Source organism: Ruditapes philippinarum, unplaced genomic scaffold, assembly GCF_026571515.1.
Source record: "Ruditapes philippinarum isolate M1 unplaced genomic scaffold, ASM2657151v2 ctg239_1_1_1_1, whole genome shotgun sequence".
NCBI lineage: Eukaryota > Metazoa > Mollusca > Bivalvia > Venerida > Veneridae > Ruditapes > Ruditapes philippinarum.
The window spans coordinates 248,404-269,134 of NW_026858173.1; the positions used below are offsets into that span (position 1 = coordinate 248,404).

General features: G+C 31.8%; 1 protein-coding gene across 1 annotated transcript; it reads right to left on the bottom strand.

Annotated features, from left to right (window-relative positions):
• Positions 1–621: 621 nt before the first annotated feature.
• Positions 622–17,145, bottom strand: LOC132752396 (girdin-like). The gene is made up of 12 exons (XM_060742716.1): positions 16,602–17,145; positions 16,095–16,206; positions 14,239–14,315; positions 11,965–13,789; positions 11,324–11,542; positions 10,667–10,899; positions 4,423–4,503; positions 3,771–3,906; positions 3,429–3,487; positions 2,647–3,256; positions 1,779–2,000; positions 622–1,517 (listed from the first exon to the last, which is right to left on the bottom strand). Exons 1-12 carry the CDS (start codon positions 16,677–16,679, stop codon positions 1,258–1,260), a joined length of 3,912 nt encoding a protein of 1,303 aa, XP_060598699.1. The 5' UTR covers positions 16,680–17,145; the 3' UTR covers positions 622–1,257.
• Between the last annotated feature and the right edge of the window lie 3,586 nt (positions 17,146–20,731).

Genomic DNA, 20,731 nt, shown 5'->3' on the forward strand with positions numbered 1-20,731 from the left:
GATTAAAAATATTTTTAGTGACAAGGAACAAGTAATATTGTATGTAACCTGTAAATGATAATCAGCAAATATAAACTTACATCACAAAGTTCATCTTTGTATCTGCAATAATGCACGTGTTATAATCATTATGTAATTTAACATGTGTTACAGTATGAAATCGGCCGATTCGTAATATGAAAAGATAAATAAGCCAGAAAAAAAATAAGTTTAAATAATGTCATTTTTATAATTAGTGAATATAGATTTGATTGTTGAAAAATTATACATGTATATAAGTATTGTTTACAGTAAAAGCGTTCAGAATAAGACACAACGGCTCAACACATCCCGATTAAACGTACAAATAAAGCCCGCACCTTGCAATCCGCAGTTTCGATAAGCGGAGTTCAGTTTCAGATATAATGCCAGTCTTCCTATTGAAAGCGGCCCTTTTATGTGAACCTACATACTGGTGTGGTTCGCTATTACTATAAATCATAAAACAAGAACAAAGCTGAACAACATATTTGTTGAACAGCATATTAATCGATTTGACTGTCACACTGTCAGTTGTGTGATCCTTAAAAGGATGATTGAAAGTATTCTTAAGGAAAAAAAGACACAAAATACAAATAATTATATACTCTTTAATGCTGTAGATATAAATGACAGTGAAAATGCAAAAGAAACTAAATAAAATGAGGTGCATGTACAAATCAACCACTTTAATTGGCTTTCGAGAAAATCTTTATTGTAAAAGTTTTCGCCCTTGATCATGTATGTAAATGTTCTGAATGATAAGCACCAGCAGAGTGAAGGGTTACCATAAGAATAAAATTTACCTTGGGTGACACCTTTCCCCACAATTACACTTCACCTGATACTGCAATGGCGTTCGATGGATTACGTTTAAATCTAACTAATACATTCGCGGAAACATAGCACTTCAGTAATGTACAACAATAACCGATGTGAAAACGTTTATATAATCAACTGTTGGTCATATTATAATGTAAAGTGTTTTTTTCTCTTACGAATTCCTTTCACATATGTAATAATTACAATTTAATAATTTGCGTGCGATAGCTCATGAAAAGCTTCATTTGAGATATTTTTAAGTGAATGGAGACAATTGAGATTACGACCAACTAACGATTATAGAATAGGCTAAAACATGCTTTCATTTTGATAACAAAAGTGATATCAGAAATTAGATGCTTAAAACTAAATGGATAATCAAGCAAGCGTCTAATAAGTGGAAGCAAGTTAACATCATTAAAACTCGTTTGAACCGAACGTGTCTATAATAGATTTCCTGGGACCTTCCTTTTCAACGAAATGTTTTAGTCCTTGACAACTTTTCTCGTTCATGTCACATTCAAATATTCCTCTGCTATATTCATATGTTATATCAAAAATTCCACCGAGTTTTTTATATCTGTTGTTTAAAAGAACTTCTTTACTTTTTGTTATAATTGACCACTTTTGGTCCCTGTGCATAACAACCAGTGCAACTTTGTGTGGTTCTGTGAAACCTAAGAAGAAAAAAAATATTTTCGTTTAACAGCTTTAGAAAGTCATGATGTATACTTGTATGAGAATGAAATAAATTTTAGAGTTGCACGAGAACTTGTTATTTCTTATTTGCAATAATCTGTCATTAATAAATGACAAAACTATATTGCAGTTCTAAAACATACTCTTCGTTTAACATTCACCAGCACTTATATCCACTCTTTCATATAACTTTCAAATGTCTATAATATGTCTTCAAGCGCAACACCGACTTTACTTACCGTCAATTTTATCCAAAGCACTTGCAGCAGAAAAACTGACACTTGGTGATGGATTAAAGAAAAGCAGAACAGGAATATCTGGTTTAATTAGGTTCAAATCTTTGCCGATGTTCAGCGTGATCACGTGTAACTTGTAAGATGTGGAAGTTTCAAGTGCACTCTTGATCTGATTCAAAACATCGTTGACAGGGGTTGCAGAAGTTGCATCGTTACAGATTTGAACTGAAAATAATGAAACAATTTAGCAATCTTATAATTCTTACGTCGACGGTAACGCTGTTTTATTTCACAAATCAGCTGCTAATGAATGTTGCACTTGCCGCTTAATGTCCTACCATTGCCCCTCAACGTCACAACAGCCGCTTGCTGTTGCAACATATTTTGCCGCCAAGTAAGGCAACTACACCGAGTATACAATTAAATAATGCACGTTTTATACATGTTTCATTTCATGCGTTCCATCATTTCAGAATACTTATCTGCAAATTCTTACATTTAATTTAATGGCAACAGAATTGGGACTAATTCTTGCAATTTTATGATTAACTCACTTAACAATAGATTTTATTAATGAATATCAATTTTCAGATAAAAACGGGATAAAGTTATTTTCCCTATATGCTCCCACTCGGACTTCCAAACAAAATTTATCCCGTTTTTAGGCTTTAAACGTTGTTTCTTATATCAAATCTAAAGCCAACCTTTAGTGTACTACATTTTTTTGATGTTCTAACGATTTCTTAGAAAAAAAATAATATCTTCGAGTCTTAAGAAACACTGCGACTGGGAGCATTTTGCAGGTGCGCAATGACGTAGTAACCTACAAGTGTTGATCTACAGATTGTTTTAAATTAAGTAATACAATTACCGTGAATATATAGCTTTCTCTTATACCAGCCTAATTCTGTTTCCATGTGTTTGTTCTCGATTTTTAGATTGTCAAGCTCATTTTTCACTGCTTTCAATTCGTTAATCTTTGTTTCATTTTCAACACCATCTAACTGCTTGCTCGAAAGGTCTGTCTCGTAAGTTTCTGACTGGATCTTACAGGTCGGTTCTCTGCATACTCTGTTTTCTACAGAATGGTCTTGAAGCATTTTCTGAAGCGTTTTGTATTCCGTTTCTAGTTGTTTATATTTCTGCTCAATTCGCTCTCTTTCTTCCCTCGCGGTATTCAGATCCTCTAAGGTACGTTTTCCTCTCTGTTCTAAATTATATATATCTTTAATATTTTTTTCGTTTAACTCTCTGGCCAGTTTGACTTCTTTTCGGAGACTTTCTATCATCCAATCATTGAATGTCCTTTTATCGGTTAAGGTGTTTTCATCATTGCCCTTATTTGATAAGTACATATTTAAAGACAGTACTGTGTCATCATCCTGTGAATCGGTAATCATTTCTTTCCAAGCATCAATAAGGCAGTTCAACAGCCTTCCAAGTGAATCCAATGCAGTTTTCCTCTGATTAAACACACTTCCCTAAAATAAATTATACATGATTTACTTACAATACATCTATGAATGCGATTTACACAGATATTAAAAAATCTTCTTGAACCGAAGTTAAGGATATTTATTAATGCTTCACTTTCTTATTTTCAATCAAAACTAAGCAAATATCTTTTGATGTGAATTTATAATCGAAACTTACTTCAATAGTTTTTAACAGATTCACTGCCAGCTTCTCATCAGTCACAATGTCTTTCAAATCTGATAAACAAACATGATTGATCTTAAAAAAACATTAGAACAAGAAAAAACATTCATTTAAAATTGTTTTACTCTGTTATGCAGTTTTCAATTTGCAATGCATTTGAAAACATAAAGTTATATATAATGAATTGTCTCTGTTGTGTTTCCTATCGTTTATTTATTTTAGGGGTGAAATCGTGTAATTGAAGAACTAAAGGTTTGATAGGAAAAAAGTTAATTATTATATACATATCTAGATTACAAAACTCTTTCGAGACTTCATGATTGAGTAACATACTACCTGTGCACTTGTCTAATTTTTCCAAATTATCGTGTATTTTATCACATTGGCGAAACAACTGCTCACAGGCTGGTTTCATGCAATCAAGGGAACTAACAAACCCGCACATTGTATCATCCACATTGCGTATTTTCTCCTAAAGAAAAGAACTAAAATTTTATTCGTAGCTTCTGTTTAAAATATCACACGTGTTTTATTTCAAACAAATTATAAAGAATTATTATTGAAACAGAGGAGCGTCCGTTATTGAATGGTTATGGTCGTTGTCGTAAACAACCTTCGCCTAACCGTTGTATGTTCGAACCTCGCCAGGGTAAAGGAGCCATTCGACTAGCTTATGGAACGCCGGTGGTGTTACTTAAGTGTTCGTTCGGCCCTGAAATACTCTTTCTCCACCAATAAAGATGGAAATTCACCATAATATTATGACCCAATAATAATACTAAATAAATAACCCTAAAACTGCTGCAATGAATTCAGCAGTCGATCACATTTAAATATAATAAGTTAATAAGTATTTTGTAAATGATATATAAATATAAAATTCTGTGTAAATTAAGTAACGCAAAACAGATTCCTATCTTCATTTAGAAAGTCAACTCCATGTTTATGTTTTTTTTGCAATATAGATTTTGTAGAGCTAACACTTCACCTGTAACTCTTGAATCTTCTCTGTTGAAATATTATAAGATTTGCCTCTCTTTACATCTGTTGCAACGGTATTTCCCATTATTCAGGCCTGCTTGAACGAAATGTATAAAATAAAATTATAATAATATTAATTTTTTTTTGAAAATTGGCAGTATGTATCAGGGAGTGGCTGATCTGTTTGACTCCAATGATAATAGATGTCCCTATGATTTTGTCTCACGAAAAATCTATAACACGTAAAATCATTTTTACAATATGTACCAGATTCAACAATATCTCTTATTTAATTTTACATTGTCATACTTTAATAAAATAATCATATGACGATGATAACAATGATTATAAAAATGATATTTTTAAGTTAAATATAGTGATAACAAAGTACTATCACCTACCTTTGTTGTATGATAACGGACGAGTATGGTTTCTGTTTCAAATGGGGATTCCTACTTTCGTTTTCATATTGTGGGTCAAATTTAGTGTTATTAACATTCTCCAACGATGCGTCATTGTTTACATTAGAGATAACTGTGCAATACAGGGAAACGTCCAAAACATGAACACTTGTACGACCGGTCGATAAAAAAGGTTTTACTTAATTAAATAGTGTTGCGATCATTTTATGTTAAGTCAACTGATCAAAGTTCTATAGCGGTTTAACTCCTATTTTTATACGCCTATATATTTAAATAGACAATATTCATGTTAATAAATTATTTTATTTTATGTTTTTCAGTGGATTACTGATTTATCCGTGAAAATTATATTTGATAATTTCACAGTGAAAATCATCAAAATATAATTTCACACTTTTCAATGACGAAACTACTTTTTTAAGATTTTCCCCATGTGGTACCTCAATTTTATTTTTGCTGACAATTCTGACAATGTCAGGCTGTTTTAAGAAAAAGCAAAGCTGAAATTGATAAATAACTTAAATGTCAAAAGTAATAAAAAGAAGAAAACTTACTTCTATTCATTCAAATTTTCGTCTCTAAATTTTTTTGTTTCCTTTTTACAGTCTGAAAAATACATTCCTTCCACATGCAAAACTGCTCTTGATGACATTTGGGCATTTTAAAGTATCCTACAAGCAATAACTGCCGTAAGCTTGATGAAAAATTGAAAAGCAATGACAGCCATCAGCTCGTAGAATAAGTAAAACAACCCAGCGTTCCTAAGCCAGCTTCCAAGTTTCCATTTTCCTAGCTGCTTTTTTAATGTTTTACATCTGTCAACACTTATTTTTTGTCTGTTACAATCCTCAAATAAGTTTTCTTTCTTTTAAAAAGGTGTATGACTAACAAATCCAAATGATATCTCTCTGAATCAACACACAATTATTTTCCTCCCGTGAAATACACAACTTTAAAAAATGACTGCCGTTTACATTTAACAAAGCCAGGTCTAATATAAATTCGCAATAAGTAACAGAAATATGGATGGATGGTTGGACTTTTTCTCCTACAAGAATTGTTTGTTTTTATTATTAAAACAAGCGATCATTCAAATTTTTTAATAAAATAAATAATATCACTGTCATTTAACGTTTATTGTCGGACTTTTATTCAGCTCAAGACTTCTTGTTTTTAATGAGAAATTCCGACTTAATGGGGTTCTCAATGGGGAAAACAGATTTTAATATTAACGTTAATATTATGGAAATTTTGTTTTAACTTGATTTTAAGAATAAAATAAAAAGAAAATTTGTTTGTTTGTTGTGTAAGATGTAATTTTATTTCATCTCGTGAACTTTAAAAACAGTATTCTCACTCGTGGCTACGCCACTCGTGAGAATACTGTTTTTAAAGCCCACTCTATGAAATAAAATTTCATCTTACACACAAACAAACAAACAAACAAATATCCTCTATGTATTTAGGATTTCGCGTTTTTTGTTTTTGTTGTTTTTTCTTTATTAGTGCCTTTTTAGTGCCTTTCAAGCGGAGAAGTGTTTTTCTGACGATGTTTCCCTTTTTTCACCCGCTTTCAGGTATAGTCTACAGCTACTGTAAAAATTTGCCTATTATGCCTATTTTGATATTTTCACTGTGAAATTATCAAAATATAACTTCACCATATACTGAAAAGCATGTCACAAACAGTTTTTATACTACATGACGTATATACCGTTTATACAAAAAAAAGGGGGCCTACAAACTTTATGTTTCTTATTTCCATACTTTAGGATCTGTTAAAGTAGTAAAGAATGAAGCCAAAGCAAACGTAAAATATATATATATATAGGATATTGAATGATTATAAGTCTAATACTGATTTTATTGAACTCGTTGAATAAAATTATATTATGCTCTCTCGAGCATATTCTTTTATTCAACGAGTTCTTTAACTTAAACGAATTTTATATACTATTTATCACAGACCCAAAATAAAAACTGTTTAAAGTAAAATGGAACATTTTCTATTGACCCACCTATAGTATAACGCTAACATTTAGCGCGTCTTTACACTATGTTTGTATAACGCAAATGACGTCAAGTCAAAATACTGTATATATTGTGTATACGGCCATGCAATACCGTTTTTACGGAGTCTCAAAATCGGCACAGGCATGTGATAAAGATTTTTATTACATGCTTTTCGGTGGTTTATAGAAATATAGCAGTGAAATATAAAACTGATATTTCACTGTTTGAAACTGAAATTATCAATTTGATATTTTTCACTGTCTTTAAATTAAGCCAGTTACGTTGTTTTAGTGATATACCAGCGTGCACAGTACTGGAAACCAACTTAATGATGTGACGTCGTAAATGACTTCGCGTTGTATTATTATTTGTAGCGCTTTGTATTTAGTATAAAGTTAAAATGTCTTTTTTAACATTTCTTTGCATATTATAAAAAGAAAATTTGTTGAGTTTAGTGTAAGATCGAAATACATTTCGTCTCGTGAACACCAAAAGTTAATATTGCGCCACTCGTGAAATAAACCTTTAAGTGCTCACTCTGTGAAATATATTCTAATCTTACACTGAACTAAACATATAGCCTCTATATCTCGTTGTTGATTTTTGTCCTTAAATTGCATGGAAGAGGAATCGAATCCTATTTATTTCAATGAATTGACCGAGTGAGTTGCCAAAGTTGTTTCCCTTTTCATGACCTGTACACGATCAATAACCATTATCTTCCCCAGTCTCTGTATCACCAAAGTAATGAGTTTATTTCAAAGAGCCTTTAGTGTAATAATCAATTATTACTCTCCTAAGATATAGACCTGCGTGAATATAGAGGATATTGCATGAGTGTAGGTTTAATACTAAAGATATTGAACGAGTTGAATAAAATCATATTATTCTAGCCTCTGGCGAGCATAAAATTGTTTTATTCGACGAGTTCAATAAATTTATTATTGAATCTATAAAAATATATTATTTTATTTATCACATATATAAAATAAGACGGTAAACTGTGATCACGAGTCATTTTTCTTTGTCTCGCTATAGTGTAACGCTAACATTAGCGCGCTTTAACGCTATGTTTATAGCGCGCAAATGACGTGACGTCAAAATGTTATTACACTACAGTGTAATATCGTTTTTGTATAGATCGCAGATCAGGAAATACAATGCTGACATTCAATCTCTGGCAAAGAATTTCACGACAAACCTAACAACAAGTAGTTCTCAGAACAGCTTAAAACTAGCGATGTAAAAGAAAGAAATATTTTTATTTTTTTACAAGTATCCAACAAATTACAACGCATTCAAAGTTTAAAAGTAGCGCCGGCTTATAAAATTGTCAATGAATGCACAATCACAAATTACGCGGATGAATATCATTTTAATCAGTGAAAATGCACTTTTTAGCGATGTCGATTACCGAATACTACAGAGCGTAGTACACAAATAAATCCGACTGTCGAGTAGTGGAATATATACATGTCGGACAGTTTTGGCGAGAAAATGTTCGCTAAATTATTTACATCAGTGTTAAACAACAGGTTTATCGTGAACAAAATACCTCGAAATTAATAAGGATTACAAACCCGACATGAAAATTCTAAATTTAGAATTGTTTGATTTTATTTAGGCTTTTTACGTGTAACTGTTCCGTAGTGCAGAGGTAGCACGCTCGTTTAGGGTGTTGGAGCTCTGGGGCAACTATTTTTTTTTCTTTAAGTGTCTTTTTAAGGAAGTAGCCACGATATGCAAGGATAATGTGTGGCTGTCATAAAACAATGAACATAAATGATTTTTTGATACAACTCTAGTCATGCAAAATTCCGTATGTATCAAACTCAAACTGTTATAGTAAAAAATCTAAACGCAGTCGCTGCATCTCGGTGCCCTGTAAGACATGTAAGATGATTTATAGTAAATAAAAATAAACTTATACAGGAAAATACATACAGATGTACAGTACGATTTAGATTGCAAAGATCAGAGCTTGCAGCCCTTTGATTATTAATTAAATGGCTTTATTGGCGACGCCGGTGAGCGGCGTCGTCTCTTATGAAATGCTTTTTATTTTGGCCTATGGAAGGAGCTGTTATTATTAGCAGTTAATGTCATGCTGTGTTAATTATTACACTCCTGCGCCACGGTTTATGTGATGAAATTAGTCATGAAATTCACATGGGATACTGTTTCATCGAATACTATCTACTATGTGGTGTAACGTGGTAAAACAGGGTACAATGTACAATCTGACTACTAACTGAACTTTATCTTTTAAAAACAACAACATGAAATACATGTTAGCTATTTTTTCATTATCATTTTCCTAAATAACAATAATTTATAAGCCAACGAATCTTTTTGTGACAAATGATTTATATGTCAGATTGCTATGAAATAGCATTATAAACATTTATAACGTACCTATCAATTTTCACGAAATCCAAAAATTAAACAGTTGCAAAGAATGTTATGATTCAAATATATTTGTTATAATTATATAAAACTTTGTGATATGATTTATGAAGAAATGAACAAGAGCCGGTTGAACCGGGTGATGCTTCCCGACTAGGATTTGGACGCAGAAAATATATCTTTTGTAGTTTCAGAGTTATGTTCCAGACAAAGTTCAAAGTGTGATAATTCCATACTTAAGCAATGCAGAGTAACTGTTCTTTGCACTGCACTTCTACTCAATTAGATCTATCTACCGATATGCGCGCGACACGTCGTCTCAATATGGTGATCATTTCTGTGAAATAGTTGTAAAATCCGACTTCAAATAATAAAGTTATGGGCCGAACACGATTTTGCTGCAAGGTCATGCTGTGACCTTGACCTTCAAGGTAGCGACCCAAATGTTGCACGCGACACGTCGTCTCAATATGGTGATCATTACTGTGAAGTAGTTGTAAAATCCGACTTCAAATAACAAAGCTATGGGCCGGACACGAATTTAAGACGTACGGACGGACGGACAACCCGGGCGACTATATGCTTCCCCGAATTTTTTTCGGGTAGCATAACAATATGAAAAATAAATAATGTCCATTTACATACACTTACAAATATCTTAATCAATTCGGTGGATCGATTTTCGATTTGTATTGTAAGAATTGTTTTAAAACATCTCCCTAATTTTCAGTTTTGTGATAGAAATAAACCAAAAATCAAAACTGAGTGATATAAACCTTTACGATGCAAGTTTTCCGATTCAATCCAGATATAGAAATAGAAAACAAGCATTTCATTTGAAAGATACATACATTTATTTAAAAGATCAGCAGTATAGTATCTTAGTGCCTTATTGTGTTGGTGATAGTGACATTGACTGTGATAGTAGAAAACAAATCTCTACTCTACTCTATGTTCAATTTAAACAGATCTCATTAAAACTTGACCATGACAGAAATGAATAAGAACTGTTTAAAAATCATCACAGAATTTGAGCACATCCCCGACCCTTAACACAACCACAATATACCCGCAACAACAAAATTCGACCCGACCAAACCTTATCATTTAAGATTTTGTCCCTGCGTTCATCTGAAAATGTGCAAAAATTTGACGAATCACGTGTTTTAGTTTTGTTACAATATCAACTGTAAGTAAATCTCTATTATTTAATTTTAAATTACCTAAAAAAACAAAATGCATTAAAAAACAACAAATATATTAAACAGCTCAACAAGAAATAAAACTTCCCACGGCAGAGTTGTTTACATATACCTTTTACTGTCTTAGAATATATTTCATGCAAGAAACATATTATAACGTCCAAATGACACACAAATACATATGTAATTTCATATATCAGTCTGTTTATTTTGCAAGAATACTTTTCTCCACACCTTCTCTGCCGAGAAAGTTGATGAGGCTGATGAAGTTGTTCTTATTCATGTCACAGCTATATATCCCTTTTCCGGACAGGAAAGCCATGTCGCATATTCCTCCCAAAGCTTTCATATCCGCCCCAGTAAGAACACGGTCGCTAGCTTGGTTAGGCAATGCATGTACATCTTTGTGATGGAATACCAGCAACGCTATTTTGCTATTCACTGAAAAGAGATAAAACAAAAAATACATAATGAGCAATTTTAAAGAACATGCAATAGAATTTATAAAAAAAACATGGCCTGCTTTGTCTTATCCCCTTTCGCGTCATTGTGTGTTCTGGTTCTTCTGAGGGAGTTTATTTGCCGGGTTATTTTTGTTGTAGTTTGTTTACGTTTTAGATTTTTGTTTTGCTATAATTGTCATTCGTTAGAGAAAAGAAACTCACGTTTATAGAAGGTCAGATTATTTTACAAGAATTCGGTAAGAAAATGTCGGGAAAATTACTGAAAACCTTCAGCAGACTGATTAACCGACAAAGTTGCATATTATTTTTGTTATCCATCCTATAAACACTTATTTCATTTACAGAAACACTTATTTCAATACAGAAACAGAAAGAAAACACCATTTATTAATGTATCTTACGTGTCAATCCTTGTACGCAGTTTGCAACATCAGTACCAAGCCGAGATACTGTTATGCAAAGCAGCAGTACAGGTAATTCGGGCTGTATGTCTGAAGATTTAGAGCATTGAATGAACTCAAGTTTTAGCTTATCTGTCTCTAATCTTTTTTTAAGAAGTGCAGTTATGCCTTCCTCTACGCAGTCGGCAAGCTGTGTTCTGTTAGGACTGTACAGCTGCACTGAAATGTAAGTAACAAGACAAAGATTTGATGCTGTATTGATTTTAGTATTTTTATAGTGTATAATTTATGAAATATTACTTAGAATAACTCAGCCTACCAAAATATAATTTATACAATAAAGAAAGTAAAATTATAGAATAAAATTATTTAATTGTGAATCGCGGTGTAGGATCATGCGCTAATTTAACGAAATATAAAGATGTATTTCCGCAATTACCTTGCTTGTGATAATGATAAAATGTACAATCAAGACATCGTGCATTATTCATTTGTCTATTTTTCAGAAAAAGTATGAAACTAAAGTTTTGCTCAATAGTATTTTTGGTGATTTTAGTACCGATGATCAATTTCCTTGACATATCTCTTTATAACAGATAAAAGGAATAAAAAATTACATCCTACCGTTCAGTATTCCTTACCTTGCATTTTCTTCGTACTTTTGATTTCAGTAAGTTCTGCCTCTACTAAACACAGCACTTTTGAAACGTTTTCAATTTCCTCATGCTTTTCTTTTATCCGTTGTTCTAACCTTTTTATTGAGCCTTCTTTATCTCGAATATTATCCTCTGCCTTTGCTCGATATTCTTTTGACTCCCTAGACAGCTCACCATGTTTATAATGAAACTTTTGTATTTCTTCATGCAATTCTTTCTTTTCTTTCTCATATGTAGCTTTTAGGTCAAAAATGATAGAGTCTTTCTGTTGCACTACACCTTCGAGCTTTTCATTTGTTTCTTTTTTCATGTCTAGCTCATGCCGAAGCGTTTTTGCGTTCGTCTGTGACAATCTCAACTCTCTCTGTGCAGTTTCCAATGCTGTATTCAACTCATCTTCACAAATAGACATCCTTTCGATTTGATTCTCTCGGTCTTTTACAGTCTCGCTGAATTCCAGCTGGTTTTTATTCAGTGTTTCATGTAGCTCTTTTTTCTCCATTTCTAACCTCTCCGATTGGCTTTGATGCTTTTCCAACTTTGTTGTTAAATCGCCGTTCTCTTGCTCTAAATCACTTTTAATTTCCTGCATCGTTTTCAAATTATTTTTAAGATCTGATAGTTCTTGTCGTAGCTGTTGAATAGTTTCGTTATTTTCAGCGGCCTGTTGTTGCAGATCGCCATTCAATTTACATGACCTCTTTATTTCATTATTCAACTTGTCGCTTTCTTGTGTGCTATTGTTATATTTTGTAATAAGGCAATCTCTCTCCTTTTCTAACTCTTTAATTACACTACGATTTCTCTCTAAATCAGATTTCATTTCTTTTGCATTTGTCTCTAACCGTTTTACATTATCTTTACATAATTCAATAGTAGTTTGCATTTGCACTTTTTCTTTTTCAAAATTTAGTATTTGTTCGGTTGAATTTTTAATTTGCTCATTTTGTTCTTGGTTTTCATGTCTAACTGCTTTAATGCTTTCGTCTAACCCAGCTAAGGTATCGTTTAGTTTTGATATTTGGCATTCCAATGACTGTTTTTCTATTTTTAATGAATCTATCGTTTCTTCTAGTTTCAAAATGTCTGATTTTAAGTTTATAAGATTCTCTTCGTCCTTTCCATTTTGTATTTTACAGTTCTTTAAATCAGTCTCCAACAAACTGATGTTTTCAGTTTGTGTCTTAACTTCGAATTCTAAAGATTGTGTCTTTTTTTTAAAGTTCTCAATTTCTTCAAAGTGATTTTGAATATTTCTTTCCTTTTCGCTGTTTTCTCTTTCTAATTGTTGTATACTTTCAATATGTTTTGCGACTTGACTTTCCAAATTCTTAATATTAGTTTGATATAACGTTTCGTCTGATTTCCAACTGTCTTCTTTTTCTTTATGTTTCATTTGAAGAGCCTGCACATTTTCAAGATTCTTTTTTTCTTTGTCGTTCAATTCTGTTTGAATTGAAATGATTTCATCAGTTAGCGTATCTATTTCGTTTTCAAACTTTGATAATTGTTTTATTTCTTGTTTCAGAGATTCCTTTTCTTTATGCCATGTTTTCTCCAAGTTGTCCTTTACTTCTTTGTATTTTTGTAAATAACTTACTTGTTTGCTTAGCTCTTCGTTCTCGTTGAGAAGATGTCTGGTGTATCCTTCTTTTTGCTTACATCTTACTTTTGCACTATCGGTATCAACTTTTAAATAGCATAATGACGCTGTGTCAGAATTCGCACTCTTTTTGTCTGAATGTTCAAGAAAGTTGATGAACTTGCGCAAGGATTCAGCTGTTTTGTCTTTATCATAGAGAACTGTTCGCTGAAATATTTTGATCATAACAAAATAACTATTTAGCCGGATACTCAAAACTTTAATATGTGAATACATTAGTAGATAAACGGTCAAGAAAGGTTTATTGTCAAATCTCAAAATATGTAATGATCCGTTTATATATTTAATAACTTCTTCAAATCAGAAGCTAGTAGCCTAAAACCTAGATCCGAGTGTGTCATAAGGAATGGGCATATTAAAAATCAAAATAATATTCAAACACGCAAACATGAAGAAATGCGTACGGGCGTTATAAATATGCATGACTTGGTAGTATTTTTGTCAAATTTGCAACCATTTCGCTGCTTGAACCAAGTGTGCACCCACTTCACGTTCTGCCCCTTGTGTTTTAAGGGATAAATTGGTAGGTATACAATAAACGTGGATATTAGTTTCAAGTAGTTTCTTTTATGACAATAAATCACTTTAAAGCTCACCTCTAGCTTCATGATATGCTCCTTTGCTTTTCGTTTTATGCATTGTAAGTTCTGCAAAACTTCTTTTTCTGTAGCCTCTTCATTAAAGTACATGAATGGGACAATTAAAAAATCTATCAAAATGTTGTGTTGACAGTAAATAAAATCAATTTCATTTAATTATATACCCTATATATCCATGTTTCTACTGAAACATATCCTAAACCTAACTATGGCATATTCTTTACAATCAAAATCATATATGTCCCTTACATATAGATATGTTATTCTATGCTCAAGATGTTAATGAAGTTGAATTTTAATACTCCATTATGCAATAATGATTTTACTTTTATTATGATATCAAACGATAAAAAATCTCCTATAACTCTGTAGAGACTGACAATGTGCTTTTTTTATTTTTTTTTTTAAATATGTTTTTTATTTATGAATGTTGTATATACTATATTGCATTGATTAGACTATAATAAAGAATAAAATGAATATTATGACAATTTTGTAACAGGCCAATTATCCCGCAGAAAGACTTTAATTTTATAATTGTTAAAGAATTATGCCCTATAAATGCTTTAATTTTTACTTCTCATAAGCTTTTTATTTTTGGTGTACTTTAATTGTTTACAAAACGTAACAGATTGGCAATTATCTGAACCATATTTTTCTTCTGCTAAATTTAGACAATAAGTACAGTTATATAGTGATTTATTATATTGTGTGGAAGTCAAAATTGTACTTTGTTTACATGTTGCTACATTTACGACAAATAATTTCACATTTAGCGCTACTTTCTTTAATCTTGAATTCTCTAAAAGCAATATTTAAACGTAATAAAACCAATGCTTGCCTTTTCTAAAGAGGAATAAATATCAATAATCAATATGCTTCTGTTGCTTTCTGAGAATGAGTACACTTGCAGTGTTGTTATTGTTTTATGGGTTTTTTTTAATTTTTATGAAATCAAAATACTAATTTGTTTACATTTTGCTACTTTAATGATAAATTGTTTCACATTTAGTGCTACTTTTTTAGATAACAAGCATCTAATAATCTCTAAAACCATAATTTAAACGTTACAAAATCCATGTTTGTTTTCTTTGTTGAGAAGAAAGAAAAAATAGATTCGTGTCTGAGGCATAATATGATTTGAATATCCCATTTGTCATGATTCAAGATTTCATCAACATTAACATATTTTGTTGACAAACTTGCATTATCATCCGTTGTAGTTAAAACATGAAAAATAACATGATTTATCACACACCCGTGCCGATTTTGCGACTCCGTAAAAATGGTATTGCACGGTCGTGCATATATTTTGACGTGACGTCATAAGCGTTATACAAACATAGTGGAAAGACGCGCTGAATGTTAGCGTTATACTATAGGCGCGTCAATGAAAATGACTCTTATTTCACTTTAAACGGTCTTTATTTTGGGTATATGATAAATAGAATATTAAATTCGTGTAAGTTCATTACTGAATTTATTGCACTCGTTGAATAAAAAAATATTATGCTCGCCAGAGGCTCGCATAATATAATTTTATTCAACTCGTGCAATAAATTCAGTATTAAACTTACACTCATTCAATATCCTCTATAAATTAATTTTTGGCCTTTGTACTTCTATACTGACTTAATCATATAATTATATCATTTATTTCATATAATTTATGTAAAAAATATCTATGCTCTTTATAGTATTATATAGTAACTGTGATATCAAGGCTGACAACTTATTTTTGAAATTGAATGCTAAGCTTAAAATATGACATAACCAAATTTTACAGTTCTTTACAAAGGTTTCGATATTATTATAATAATGTAAATTTTCAAAACGTTAAATTAAAACGGTACCGTTCAGACAATCGTTCTCTTCTTGTAGTTCAAGCATCTCTGTTGCTTCATGCATCCGATCGATGCTTTCCATTAACAATGAGGCAGATTCGCCTACGGGTTTAAAGAGTACCTGTAAGTTGACAATTTAAAATTAAAGTAATCAAATTAAACTCCCTATACATGCATAGTAAAAATAAACTACTTAAAGTTTATTTATGCTTAGTTTAGTTTTACTTAAGAAATAATACTCAATATACAATAATATACATGTATAATATATTGTTTCTTTAAACATGAAAATTGTTAACTATAAGGCGACCTCATATATATGGACACCACTAGATTATTTCTTGATGGCACGATTTTTTACTTACATATTCATCATGTTTTCCATCATGTTATTAAGTCATTAAAAATGTAAACTAATTAACAGTCTATAAATATTCAAATCCTAATTTATAGTCGATTTCTGGCTAATAATACTAAAAATAATAATATCAATATAAAATCGTCAACGATGCTTACGAGACATTCGTCAATAAATTTGTCTATTTTCGCCTCTTCTGAATCTCCCGTCTTCAAATTATCACCACAATCGTCCATTTCGACAGGTTTGTGGGAAGGAATATATCACTGCAATGTCCATTTATTCACACAAGACAGTATATCGTATAGCTCAATGTCAAACATAAAAGTATATCCTTGAACTCGTTGTTCTACTTTCTGTTTCATTTTATCTGAGTTTTTCCATTGAGAAAAAAAAACTAGATAAATTAATGCAAAATGAAAGTTAAAATTTAAGAAAATCAGTTATGAAACTTAACCAACTGTACTAGTTATTATAAATCAAATTCTATCATTCAACTTCCCCTTTCTTAATCTCTATGTCCACAGTTGAATTGAAATCAAAATCAGAAACAGTTTAATTGAAATCGAAAGTAGAATCATAAATGTAACATTGGTAATCGTTTTCGTAACTTGCCATAAATTTACATGACAACGTATTTATACGAAAAAGCCATCGAATATTAACCTTCACATTCTAGATCTTTTAACCATATGTTTAAAAGTAACGTATTGAAAGTACTTACCTGGTCAACTGTACGCCTTCGTTTAGTTGTCACATGACCCAAATGACTGAATTAAAATTTAGTCGAGGTCATTCAAATTGGAAAACCACATTTTAAATCGAAAGTAGATATAAAGGGTGTTTAAATTTTCGGTTTCTTTATATCGTATTTAATCAACTGTAACAATTGCGACTTGAAATATCTATCGGAACGACTTTAAATATCTGTACGAAGTATACAAGCAATTGGTTGTTGTTCAGCGAGCGTATTATCACGGGGGAGGAACTGTTACACGAAGTATACAAGCAATTGGTTGTTGTTCAGCGAGCGTATTATCACGGGGGAGGAACTGTTACACGAAGGATGGAGTTCGTATGATAACTTGTCCTAACTGCCACGAAGTTCGTCGGAAAACTTTGTGTATACTACAAAAACACTCGTCAAAATGATGATTTTCATCTTTAAAAAGTGAAAAGCTATCTTAAACTTTAATGATTAAGCTTGTCTGTATTATGTGTCAAAAACTAATTCATAGTCCATTTTTCATCGACTCTTGCTTAAGGTGATTTCGCTTTGTCAGCCATGTTTGTTTTCACAAAGTCTGTCCAAAGTGAAAGTAGGCCAAAATTCATATAACAACAAAGCTCACATTGTTATATGATGAGCCATTTGCAAGTACACTTCCAGTTATATGTTTTAAAGACTATTTTAAACAAAAATAAAAATGACAATAAGAAATTTTACCTTGAATGGGCTAAATTTCTGAAGACCAAAAACATTCTGTTGCAAAGTTTTATGCACATTTCATGAATGGCAAAACCCTTTTTAAAGTCTGTTTTAGTGCTTACAAAAGCCATTTTTGCAGAAAATAAAAAAAAAACTTTAAAAAAATAAGTCTTAGGAAAGTAGTTTATCTGACCTTGAAAAAACATGGCCACCATGACATGTGTAAAAAGTAGTGCCATGAAAATAAACATCATTTACCTATTTCTTGTGACAAACAGACACACTTCACTGTTACACAAAAAAAAGGTTAGATTTTAAAGTTTGATTGTGTTTTCATTTTAATTGTAGTTCATAAGGCTATAAATGATGATTGTTTTCTTGCACTTCGTTTTACAAGGAATAATGGAGGCCATGTGCTTAGAAGGACATGAGATACGGATTTATTTGGAGTTAAGTTTTGAAAGATTTTTGTATTTGCTGCAAAAAAATAGCTTTTGTAGGCACTAAAACAGACTTTTAAAAAGGATCTTTTTGCCATACATGAAATGTAGCCATTAAAACTTTTGCAAAAATCATGAATGTTTTGATCTTTCAGAAATGTAGCACATTCAAACGGGTAAATATTCTTATTTGTTATCATTTTTATTTTTGTTTATAATTGTCCTTAAAATATTAAAACCTGGAAGCAGTACTATTCAAATGCGTTCATCATTTTACAATAAGAGCTTTGTTGTTATATGAATTTTGGCCTACTTTCACTTTGGACACGACTTTAGTGAAAAACAAACAGGCTGCAAAGCGGTTTTTATCACCTTAAAATCTGTTAGTTTTTGAGTAAATTTTCAAAAAATTAAATTCGCCAGTTCGCAAAGATACTTGGACCTTTTTTTTCTGGTCTTTTTCATTTCTGCCCTTTCTTTTCCTTAAAAATTTTTAAAACCCTTTTTTTAAAAAAAATTTTGCCAAAAACATAAACCCCGGGGTTTTTCAAAAAATTTTCCAAAAAAACCCGAAAAAGGGGTTTTTTTTCCCCAAAAAAGGTTCCCCCGGGGTTCTTTGTCAATTTTAAATTTGAAAAATGGGCCATAGAAGTTCTAAAAAGATGTAATTTTTTTTACTGGGGCCCGTGTGTTTTTCCCTTGGCCCCTAAATTTAAAGGCAGCATTTTAGCGGTTTTGGTTTTTTAATGCATTCATGTTTTTAATAAGATTATTATTTCTCACAGGGTGTTTAAACAAGAGGGCCCGCTTGTTGTTTTATCTTTAACTAAAGATGCACCGCATTTATCCACAGAGATAAGACGTTTTGATCTAATACTATCCCTCCCCACTCCCTCCAGTCCCTGTTACAAACCTCAAAAATAAAGTTTTAGGTATAATGAAAATTGTGTGTTTATAGTGTGTTTTTATTTTATTGAAGTTTCATGAATACTTAATGTGGACAAATTGACTTTAAATTATTTTTTTTATTTTTTTTTTTTTTGGGGTGGGGGGGGTATTAGGGACTGGGGGACTGGGGAGGGGTAGCGGTAGGGGATACTATCAAAGCGTCTTATCCCTGTGTATTTATCTGTTTATATAAATCGTATCTTTATCTGAAAATATTGCAGATTTTGATGTAGAATAGATCTTCAAAAAAGTATATTTTATACCCTTATTTATATTTAATTGTATTTCCTTGTTATAAAAATTCTTAAATATTTTGATGACCACATGGATAGACCCGTCCTTATTACATTATTAAGGCAATTACGCGTTTTTTTTCTTTCTCTGGTTGGAGAAGACCTCAGCTGCAAATCCGTGCACTGTTTTAGGCACCAGCAGGCATTATATTCGAACAACCAACCTTCCGCACCCTAGCTTGATAATGTCCTCACATGAAATAATCCGTAGTCCCTGGTAGGATTCGAAACCAGTAGTTAGGGGTAAGCACTTCGACATTAGCGATCTCAACTATTTGCCACGAAAGTCCCTTTAACCATACCGTGCGAGAAAATATTGTATAGGCTCATAGCCCGAAAAGGTCTCGAACCTAAGATAGGTTGGGCCTATTTTTACCATTAATAAATATCATATAAAAATTTCATTACAAGTATATATTGTTATATACAACGTTATCCCGCTCATACCTCTCAATCTCAGAGAACCATGAAATAAATTATTTTGATGAGAATGTAAACCATGTCTACCGATTTCAATATGTCAATTTTAGAGAGTGGCGGCATGGCCGAGTTCTAGAAATTTTAGAATTGATGGCCGCATGGTTCACCATGTCATGGACAAAACCATTATTGATCCTTGAGCAAGATACTTTATAACTTTTACTCAGACTTGGTTTTATTCGCGGAACAGTTTCGAGAAGTGGCATGTCTTTAAGCTTACAGCTTCGTCCACAATATAATTAATATATATTATGTATAATGTAAACACTTTCCTTTATAATACAAAGGCTGCTTGTCAAAAGAAGGAGTGTTTCATGAATCAAGTCTATAAGGACCTTGATTCTATAACGATGAATCTAGAACGGATTTTAAAAACTAAGTATAAAGATCATCAAAGTCTTTATTCAGGCTCATATCTGGAAGCACACGGTTGCTCATCCATTGGGTCGTCTACAAATGCTCAGGTAGACATTGTCAGTCAAATGAGAAAAACGGTTGAAAACTCATATCAGTCAGTGATAAAGATTGTCCAGATATATGAAGATGAATTAAGAAACGTGAAAGAAGTCATAGTTGAACTGAGTACAAACAATAAAGAAAGAGGTTTAGATAAATTGGACACTACTGACAAAGGCATTGGCAATGAGCAAATTCAAAATGAAGTTACTGTCGAATCGATAAGAGTGACTGCAGGAGGC

Coding starts and splice junctions, on each gene's coding strand:
- LOC132752396 (XM_060742716.1), bottom strand. CDS start 16,679: ATGGACGATTGTGGTGATAATTTGAAGACGGGAGATTCAGAAGAGGCG. Junction 16,207..16,601: donor AATTTATTGACGAATGTCTC/GTAAGCATCGTT, acceptor GTCAACTTACAG/GTACTCTTTAAACCCGTAGG. Junction 13,790..14,238: donor AGCATATCATGAAGCTAGAG/GTGAGCTTTAAA, acceptor AAAATATTTCAG/CGAACAGTTCTCTATGATAA.